An 11,954-nucleotide genomic window follows, 5' to 3' on the forward strand; every position below is an offset into this window, starting at 1 on the left:
TTCAGTGCAGCATTTGTCCACTAAACAAGAATCTAAGAATATTATATGTGCATTTATTCTCATCTATTAACACATTTTTCACACCCTGACACTTGGGTTCAAATGATATTAATGACCAATACTATTGATGACAATAAAGTTTAACTTATACAACTCAGAAGCATTACAGGCCAATGGTATATTATTTCTGCTGTTTGAAAGCGACACAGTGAAATGACTCCAACAGATGTTTCATTGTGTTGTTTGATGGTGACGTGGCGACACCTGCTGGATAAAGAGTGCTGTTACATTTGTATAAACTATTCATGAGAAGACTGTGTGAGGTGTGTAATAAGATTTAATGTGGCGGTGTTCATGTGTGGTGGTCATTTCTAACATCATTATTCACTGTTGATTTAAGGTTTGAAATAAGTCTGCTGCACTCTGGTGGTCACAGTGTGTAACTACACTTGTTAAATAGGCAGTTTCTCTAGTACTAGTTTACTGTAATACTGCATATTACATCACTCACAATACTTATGTACTTTTACTGAAGGAGGATTTTTCATGCAGTACTTTTACTTGTAATGGAGTATTTGTACATAGCAGTAAAGTTAAATGTTGAGCAGCTTTTAACTGAGACTTTACTGTAAATGAGGAAACACAGTTTGAATCCACAGTGCGGCTCCTCGTCCTGATAACCGTCCCTGTTCTTTAAACACAACAAGCTCCACTCTGGGATCAGAGTTCCTTGTTCTCTCCCTTCAGATCTACAGTTTGTAGATGGGTGTAACCAACATGTGACTCAGCACAGAGCTGTCAGGCTGCATTCACTGCAGGATCACATGATCAAACAGAAAGTGAAACTCAGACCGTCGTTGCCTCTGAGAGCTGAAATGGCACAGAGAGATCAGCTGGACCGAGAATCCTTCTCCTGTTCGATCTGTCTGGATCTACTGAAGGATCCGGTGACTATTCCCTGTGGACACAGCTACTGTATGAGCTGTATTAAAGGATTCTGGGATGGAGAGGATCAGAGGAAGATCTACAGCTGCCCTCAGTGCAGAGAGGCCTTCACACCGAGGCCTGTCCTGAAGAAAAACACCATGTTAGCAGCTTTAGTGGAGCAGCTGAAGAAGACTGGACACCAAGCTGTTCCTGCTGATCACTGCTATGCTGGACCTGAAGATGTGGCCTGTGATGTCTGCACTGGGAGGAAGCTGAAAGCCTTCAAGTCCTGTCTGGTGTGTCTGGCCTCTTACTGTGAGAATCACCTCCAGTCTCACTATGAATCACCTACATTTAAAAAACACAAGCTGGTGGAGCCCTCCAAGAAGCTCCAGGAGAACATCTGTTCTCGTCATGATGAGGTGATGAAGATATTCTGCCGTACAGATAAGAAGAGTATCTGTTATCTGTGCACTATGGAGGATCATAAAGGCCACGACACAGTCCCAGCTGCAGCAGAAAGGACTGAGAGGCAGAGAGAGCTCGAGGTGAGTCGACTAAACATCCAGCAGAGAATCCAGGACAGAGAGAAAGATGTGAAGCTGCTTCAACAGGAGGTGGAGGCCGTCAGTCGCTCTGCTGATAAAGCAGTGGAGGACAGTGAGAAGATCTTCACTCAGCTGATCCGTCTCCTCCAGAAAAGAAGCTCTGATGTGAAGCAGCAGATCAGATCCCAGCAGGAAACTGAAGTGAGTGGAGTCAAAGAGCTTCAGGAGAAGCTGCAGCAGGATATCACTGAGCTGAAGAGGAAAGACGCTGAACTGAAGCAGCTCTCACACACAGAGGATCACAACCAGTTTCTACACAACTACCCCTCAATGTCACAACTCAGTGAACCTACAGACTCATCCAGCATCAATATCCGTCCTCTCAGATACTTTGAGAATGTGACAGCAGCTGTGTCAGAGCTCAGAGATAAACTACAGGACATCCTGAGGGACAAATGGACAAACATCTCACTGGCAGTGACTGAAGTGGACGTTTTACTGTCAGAACCAGAACCCAAGACCAGAGCTGAGTTCTTAAAATATTCATGTGAAATCACTCTGGATCCAAACACAGTACACACAGAGCTGTTATTATCTGATGAGAACAGAAAAGTAGAATATAAAGGTCAACAGTCTTATTCTAATCACACAGACAGATTCACTGATGAGTGGCAGGTCCTGAGTAGAGAGAGTCTGACTGGACATTGTTACTGGGAGGTGGAGTGGAGAGCAGGATGGGGAGGAGTTTATGTAGCAGTCGCATACAAGAATATCAGCAGAGCAGGAAATGAATCTGCATTTAGATGTAATGACAAATCTTGGTCTTTATATTGTGGCACTGACAGTTATGTATTTTACTTCAACAACATTGAAACTCGCGTCTCAGGTCCTGGTTCCTCCAGAGTCGGAGTGTACCTGGATCACAGAGCAGGTATTCTGTCCTTCTACAGCGTCTCTGAAACCATGACTCTCCTCCACAGAGTCCAGACCACATTCACTCAGCCTCTCTATGCTGGATTTAATGTTGGTCTTTATTCCACAGCTGAGTTGTGTTAAGTGAAATAGACAGAAGTCATTTCAGACTTCATGTGTCACATGTTGAAAAAAAGTTTCTTATAAACTTTCATTACTATGAGAACTGTTACTACATCACTCATAATACTGCAGTACTTTTATTGTACTTGCAGTACATGTTCTCATCTTTTACACATTTTCACACCCTGATACTTGGATTTAAATGATATTAATGACCATTACTAATAATGACAATAAAGTTTACCTATACATTACAGCAACATTACAGGCCAATGGTATATTATTTCTGCTGTTTGAAAGCGACACAGTGAAATGACTCCAACAGATTTACTAAAGGATCCGGTGACTACTACCTGTGGACACAGCTACTGTATGAGCTGTATTAAAGGATTCTGGGATGGAGAGGATCAGAGGAAGATCTACACCTGCCCTCAGTGCAGAGAGGCCTTCACACCGAGGCCTGTCCTGAAGAAAAACACCATGTTAGCTGAGTTCTTAAGATATTCACGTGAAATCACTCTGGATCCAAACACAGCAAACACATGGTTGTTTTTATCTGAGGGGAACAGAAAAGTAGAATGGGCGAGTCAACAACAGTCTTATTCTAGTCACACAGACAGATTCACTGATCATCTTCAGGTCCTGAGTAGAGAGAGTCTGACTGGACGTTGTTACTGGGAGGTGGAGAGGAGCAGAGGAGTTTTAGTAGCAGTCGCATACAAGAATATCAGCAGAGCAGGAGATGAATCTCTATTTGGACGTAATGACAAATCTTGGTCTTTAACTTGTTACCCTAACAGTTATCAATTTTACTTCAACAACATTAAAACTCCCGTCTCAGGTCCTGGTTCCTCCAGAGTCGGAGTGTACCTGGATCACAGAGCAGGTATTCTGTCCTTCAACAGCGTCTCTGAAACCATGACTCTCCTCCACAGAGTCCAGACCACATTCACTCAGCCTCTCTATGCTGGACTTTGGGTTTATTCTGGATCCACAGCTGAGTTGTGTAAAGTGAAATAGACAGAAGTCATTTCAGACTTCATGTGTCAGATGTTGTAATTCTTCATGTTTTTGTCTCCATGTTTCTGAGCTGCTCAGAGATCAGCTGACACGCTAATAGTGATGTTCAACACTTTGTTCACTTTACGTATGTGTCGTTTATATGTTCAGTTTCTTTAAATGTGACTTTTTTTGTGTTTTTATCCATGGAGGTTCTCACTACTTTTACTGTAATACTGCATACTACATCACTATAATACTTGTGTACTTCTACTGTAATACTGCATACTACATTACTTATAATACTGCAGTACTTTTACTGTAATACTGCATACTACATTACTTATAATACTGCAGTAATTTTACTGTAATACTGCATTCTACATCACTATAATACTGCAGTACTTTTACTGTAATACTGCATACTACATCACTATAATACTACAGTACTTTTACTGTAATACTGCATACTACATCACTATAATACTGCAGTACTTTTACTGTAATACTGCATACTACATCACTATAATACTGCAGTACTTTTACTGTAACACTGCATACTACATCACTATAATACTGCAGTACTTTTACTCTATTACTGCATACTACATCACTATAATACTACAGTACTTTTACTGTAATACTGCATACTACATCACTATAATACTGCAGTACTTTTACTGTAATACTGCATACTACATCACTATAATATTGCAGTACTTTTAATGTAATACTGCATACTACATCACTATAATACTGCAGTTCTTTTACTCTATTACTGCATACTACATCAATCCTTTTATTTAAATTTACAGATTGACAGAAAACTGAGAATCATCTTTAACCTGTTTGAAAGTTTGTAATGTATAAAACTTCCTCGTCTGTCGCCTTCATGAACGTCTCTCTTTTGTATTAATGATGACACAGAAGATTGAAACATCTCTTCACTCTTTCTTTTATGTCTGTTTTTATGTTTTTTGTTTCTACTCTTAATCTTCATCATTCAGATTGACATTAGATCTACGCTCTGCTCTCACTGTGTGTCTGTGGCTCTAAATGTGGATGTATGAAATTAATACGACTGTATAGAGATCAGCTGAAAAATGACAATAAAACATAATCACATCACTGACTCACATTTATTCGTCTCATAAAACAGAAACATTGATCTTTTCAGCTTCATTTCTATGTTAATAAACTAAATTTAGTTTCAATTTAACTTTATAATTTCTGATAACAGTTATTCTGAATATGTTAGCCTCAGTTTTTTTACACATACATATTTCTTCAGTGCAGCATTTGTCCACTAAACAAGAATCTAAGAATATTATATGTGCATTTATTCTCATCTATGAACACATTTTTCACACCCTGACACTTGGATTCAAATGATATTAATGACCAATACTATTGATGATAATAAAGTTTACCTATACAACTCAGAAACATTACAGGCCAACGGTACATTATTTCTGCTGTTTGAAAGCGACACAGTGAAATGACTCCAACAGATGTTTCATTGTGTTGTTTAATGGTGACGTGGCGACACCTGCTGGACAAAGTGTGCTGTTACATTTGTATAAACTATTCATGAGAAGACTGTGTGAGGTGTTTAATAAGATTTAATGTGGCGGTGTTCATGTGTGGTGGTCATTTCTGACATCATTATTCACTGTTGATGTAAGGTTTGAAATAAGTCTGCTGCACTCTGGTGGTCACAGCGTGTAACTACACTTGTTAAATAGGCAGTTTCACTAGTACTAGTTTACTGTAATACTGCACACTACATCACTCACAATACTTATGTACTTTTACTCAAGGAGGATTTTTCATGCAGTGCTTTTACTTGTAATGGAGTATTTGTACATAGCAGTAAAGTTAAATGTTGAGCAGCTTTTAACTGAGACTTTACTGTAAATGAGGAAACACAGTTTGAATCCACAGTGCGGCTCCTCGTCCTGATAACCGTCCCTGTTCTTTAAACACAACAAGCTCCACTCTGGGATCAGAGTTCCTTGTTCTCTCCCTTCAGATCTACAGTTTGTAGATGGGTGTAACCAACATGTGACGCAGCACAGAGCTGTCAGGCTGCTTTCACTGCAGGATCACATGATCAAACAGAAAGTGAAACTCAGACAGTCGTTGCCTCTGAGAGCTGAAATGGCGCAGAGAGATCAGCTGGACCGAGAATCCTTCTCCTGTTCGATCTGTCTGGATCTACTGAAGGATCCGGTGGGTCTTCCCTGTGGACACAACTACTGTATGAGCTGTATTAAAGGATTCTGGGATGGAGAGGATCAGATGAAGATCTACAGCTGCCCTCGGTGCAGAGAGGCCTTCACACCGAGGCCTGTCCTGAAGAAAAACACCATGTTAGCAGCTTTATTGGAGCAGCTGAAGAAGACTGGACTCCAAGCTGCTCCTGCTGATCACTGCTATGCTGGACCTGAAGATGTGGCCTGTGATGTCTGCACTGGGAGGAAGCTGAAAGCCTTCAAGTCCTGTCTGGTGTGTCTGGCCTCTTACTGTGAGAGTCACCTCCAGTCTCACTATGAATCACCTACATTTAAAAAACACAAGCTGGTGGAGCCCTCCAAGAAGCTCCAGGAGAATATCTGCTCTCGTCATGATGAGGTGATGAAGATATTCTGCCGTACAGATAAGAAGAGTATCTGTTATCTGTGCACTATGGATGAACATAAAGGCCACGACACAGTCCCAGCTGCAGCAGAAAGGACTGAGAGGCAGAGAGAGCTCGAGGTGAGTCGACTAAACATCCAGCAGAGAATCCAGGACAGAGAGAAAGATGTGAAGCTGCTTCAACAGGAGGTGGAGGCCGTCAGTCTCTCTGCTGATAAAGCCGTGGAGGACAGTGAGAAGATCTTCACTCAGCTGATCCGTCTCCTCCAGAAAAGAAGCTCTGATGTGAAGCAGCAGATCAGATCCCAGCAGGAAACTGAAGTGAGTGGAGTCAAAGAGCTTCAGGAGAAGCTGCAGCAGGAGATCACTGAGCTGAAGAGGAAAGACGCTGAACTGAAGCAGCTCTCACACACAGAGGATCACAACCAGTTTCTACACAACTACCCCTCAGTGTCACAACTCAGTGAACCTACAGACTCATCCAGCATCAATATCCGTCCTCTCAGATACTTTGAGGATGTGACAGCAGCTGTGTCAGAGCTCAGAGATAAACTACAGGACATCCTGACGGACGAATGGACAATCATCTCACTGGCAGTGACTGAAGTGGACGTTTTACTGCCAGAACCAGGACCCAAGACCAGAGCTTGGTTCTTAAAATATTCACGTGAAATCACTCTGGATCCAAACACAGCAAACACATGGTTGTTTTTATCTGAGGGGAACAGAAAAGTAGAATATACACCACAGTCTTATTCTATTCACACAGACAGATTCACTTATCATTATCAGGTCCTGAGTAGAGAGAGTCTGACTGGACGTTGTTACTGGGAGGTGGAGAGGAGAGGAGGAAGAGTTCGTTTAGCAGTCGCATACAAGAATATCAGCAGAGCAGGAAGTGAATCTATATTTGGATATAATGACAAATCTTGGTCTTTATGGTGTTACACTGACAGGTATGAATTTTACTTCAACAACATTAAAACTCCCGTCTCAGGTCTTGTTTCCTCCAGAGTCGGAGTGTACCTGGATCACAGAGCAGGTATTCTGTCCTTCTACAGCGTCTCTGAAACCATGACTCTCCTCCACAGAGTCCAGACCACATTCACTCAGCCTCTCTATGCTGGACTTTGGGTTTACGGTGGATCCACAGCTGAGTTGTGTAAAATGAAATAGACAGAAGTCATTTCAGACTTCATGTGTCAGATGTTGTAACTTTTACTGCATACTACATCACTCATAATACTGCAGTACTTTTACTGTAATACTGCATACTACATCACTCATAATGCTGCAGTACTTTTACTGTAATACTGCATACTACATCACTATAATACTGCAGTACTTTTACTGTAATACTGCATACTACATCACTCATAATACTTGTGTACTTTTACTGTAATACTGCATACTACATCACTATAATACTGCAGTACTTTTACTGTAATACTGCATACTACATCACTATAATACTTGTGTACTTTTACTGTAATACTGCATACTACATCACTATAATACTGCAGTACTTTTACTGTAATACTGCATACTACATCACTATAATACTGCAGTACTTTTACTGTAATACTGCATACTACATCACTATAATACTGCAGTACTTTTACTGTAATACTGCATACTACATCACTATAATACTGCAGTACTTTTACTGTGATACTGCATACTACATCACTCCTAATACTGCAGTACTTTTACTGTAATACTGCATACTACATCACTATAATACTGCAGTACTTTTACTGTAATACTGCAGTACTTTTACTGTAATACTGCATACTACATCACTATAATACTGCAGTACTTTTACTGTAATACTGCATACTACATCACTCATAATACTGCAGTACTTTTACTGTAATACTGCATACTACATCACTATAATACTGCAGTACTTTTACTGTAATACTGCATACTACATCACTATAATACTGCAGTACTTTTACTGGAATACTGCATACTACATCACTATAATACTGCAGTACTTTTACTGTAATACTGCATACTACATCACTATAATACTGCAGTACTTTTACTGCAATACTGCATACTACATCACTATAATACTTGTGTACTTTTACTGTAATACTGCATACTACGTCACTCATAATACTGCAGTACTTTTACTGTAATACTGCATACTACATCACTCATAATACTTGTGTACTTTTACTGTAATACTGCATACTACATCACTATAATACTGCAGTACTTTTACTGTAATACTGCATACTACATCACTATAATACTGCAGTACTTTTACTTTAATACTGCAGTACTTTTACTGTAATACTGCATACTACATCACTATAATACTGCAGTACTTTTACTGTAATACTGCATACTACATCACTCATAATACTGCAGTACTTTTACTGTAATACTGCATACTACATCACTATAATACTGCAGTACTTTTACTGTAATACTGCATACTACATCACTATAATACTGCAGTACTTTTACTGGAATACTGCATACTACATCACTATAATACTGCAGTACTTTTACTGTAATACTGCATACTACATCACTATAATACTGCAGTACTTTTACTGCAATACTGCATACTACATCACTATAATACTTGTGTACTTTTACTGTAATACTGCATACTACGTCACTCATAATACTGCAGTACTTTTACTGTAATACTGCATACTACATCACTCATAATACTTGTGTACTTTTACTGTAATACTGCATACTACATCACTATAATACTGCAGTACTTTTACTGTAATACTGCATACTACATCACTATAATACTGCAGTACTTTTACTGTAATACTGCAGTACTTTTACTGTAATACTGCATACTACATCACTATAATACTGCAGTACTTTTACTGTAATACTGCATACTACATCACTATAATACTGCAGTACTTTTATTGTAATACTGCATACTACATCACTATAATACTGCAGTACTTTTATTGTAATACTGCATACTACATCACTATAATACTGCAGTACTTTTACTGTAATACTGCATACTACATCACTCCTAATACTGCAGTACTTTTACTGTAATACTGCATACTACATCACTCATAATACTGCAATACTTTTACTGTAATACTGCATACTACATCACTATAATACTGCAGTACTTTTACTGTAATACTGCATACTACATCACTATAATACTGCAGTACTTTTACTGTAATACTGCATACTACATCACTATAATACTGCAGTACTTTTACTGTGATACTGCATACTACATCACTCCTAATACTGCAGTACTTTTACTGTAATACTGCATACTACATCACTATAATACTGCAGTACTTTTACTGTAATACTGCAGTACTTTTACTGTAATACTGCATACTACATCACTATAATACTGCAGTACTTTTACTGTAATACTGCATACTACATCACTCATAATACTGCAGTACTTTTACTGTAATACTGCATACTACATCACTATAATACTGCAGTACTTTTACTGTAATACTGCATACTACATCACTATAATACTGCAGTACTTTTACTGGAATACTGCATACTACATCACTATAATACTGCAGTACTTTTACTGTAATACTGCATACTACATCACTATAATACTGCAGTACTTTTACTGCAATACTGCATACTACATCACTATAATACTTGTGTACTTTTACTGTAATACTGCATACTACGTCACTCATAATACTGCAGTACTTTTACTGTAATACTGCATACTACATCACTCATAATACTTGTGTACTTTTACTGTAATACTGCATACTACATCACTATAATACTGCAGTACTTTTACTGTAATACTGCATACTACATCACTATAATACTGCAGTACTTTTACTTTAATACTGCAGTACTTTTACTGTAATACTGCATACTACATCACTATAATACTGCAGTACTTTTACTGTAATACTGCATACTACATCACTCATAATACTGCAGTACTTTTACTGTAATACTGCATACTACATCACTATAATACTGCAGTACTTTTACTGTAATACTGCATACTACATCACTATAATACTGCAGTACTTTTACTGGAATACTGCATACTACATCACTATAATACTGCAGTACTTTTACTGTAATACTGCATACTACATCACTATAATACTGCAGTACTTTTACTGCAATACTGCATACTACATCACTATAATACTTGTGTACTTTTACTGTAATACTGCATACTACGTCACTCATAATACTGCAGTACTTTTACTGTAATACTGCATACTACATCACTCATAATACTTGTGTACTTTTACTGTAATACTGCATACTACATCACTATAATACTGCAGTACTTTTACTGTAATACTGCATACTACATCACTATAATACTGCAGTACTTTTACTGTAATACTGCAGTACTTTTACTGTAATACTGCATACTACATCACTATAATACTGCAGTACTTTTACTGTAATACTGCATACTACATCACTATAATACTGCAGTACTTTTATTGTAATACTGCATACTACATCACTATAATACTGCAGTACTTTTATTGTAATACTGCATACTACATCACTATAATACTGCAGTACTTTTACTGTAATACTGCATACTACATCACTCCTAATACTGCAGTACTTTTACTGTAATACTGCATACTACATCACTCATAATACTGCAATACTTTTACTGTAATACTGCATACTACATCACTATAATACTGCAGTACTTTTATTGTAATACTGCATACTACATCACTCATAATACTGCATACTACATTACTATAATACTGCAGTACTTTTACTGTAATACTGCATACTACATCACTCATAATACTGCAATACTTTTACTGTAATACTGCATACTACATCACTATAATACTGCAGTACTTTTATTGTAATACTGCATACTACATCACTCATAATACTGCATACTACATTACTATAATACTGCAGTACTTTTACTGTAATACTGCATACTACATCACTCATAATACTTGTGTACTTTTACTGTAATACTTTAACTACATCACTATAATACTGCAGTACTTTTACTTGTAATGGAGTATTTATGTATTGTAGTATTGGTACTTTTACTGCTGTGTACTTCTTCCACCTCTGAATAAAGCATTTTGTCCCATTTGGCTCTCCATACTTCTCACTGCGACACTTTATTTTGAAGGCTCAACATAATGACCCGGAAGTGAACACTGCAGCCATATTATTGTGACAGCAGAGCAGAGAACCATCCTGACTGCTAGTCTCTAGACTCTCTCCCTCTCTCTCTCTCTGACAGACTCTGCTCGGGGTTTTTATTTATTTTTCTAACTTTAACTTTGGCTTTGCGCCGGAAGTGGTCGGAGGTTGGCGGGCCGTGATGGGGCCGCCGGGGGACGAGCTGGCGGCCGCAGAAACGTTCCGCTGTGAGACGGAGCTGATCCTGCAGCTGGCGGTGCAATCTGCGGTGTGCGTCCTACAGGAGAGGACGGGACATGCGGGGGAGGACCGCACGGACAGCCTGGTGAGGAGATTAAAGAGGAGTCGGACCCGCAAAGGCTCCGGAGAGAAATCAGCCGTCACTTCCGTTGTTGCCACAGAGAGAGAGAAAAAAAGAAAACCGACCAAAAAAAGTTACATTTTTAAAACCAAAACCAAAATGCACATAATAGGGATTAAGATGATTTAATATAACATAATATGTGATAAAAAATAATCACTCTGGCGCCGTCTTGCGTATCGCCTGACGTCATCATCGAAACAACAACAACAATAAATAACATTTTCTTGTAATTAAAAACACATTTTAATATTAATAATTGTGATATAATAATAATAATGCTGTTA

At 38.5% G+C, this 11,954-nt stretch overlaps 1 protein-coding gene across 1 annotated transcript; it reads left to right on the forward strand.

The window, feature by feature from the left end:
* Positions 1-875: 875 nt before the first annotated feature.
* On the forward strand, positions 876-11,631 carry LOC128354761 (tripartite motif-containing protein 16-like; the record flags this gene model as incomplete). The annotated part of the gene is made up of 3 exons (XM_053314932.1): positions 876-2,526; positions 6,919-7,311; positions 11,465-11,631. Coding segments are annotated over exons 1-3 (2,211 nt in total), but the record flags the coding sequence as incomplete, so codon positions are not given.
* Positions 11,632-11,954: the final 323 nt, after the last annotated feature.

This window comes from Scomber japonicus, unplaced genomic scaffold (genome assembly GCF_027409825.1).
Source record: "Scomber japonicus isolate fScoJap1 unplaced genomic scaffold, fScoJap1.pri scaffold_541, whole genome shotgun sequence".
NCBI lineage: Eukaryota > Metazoa > Chordata > Actinopteri > Scombriformes > Scombridae > Scomber > Scomber japonicus.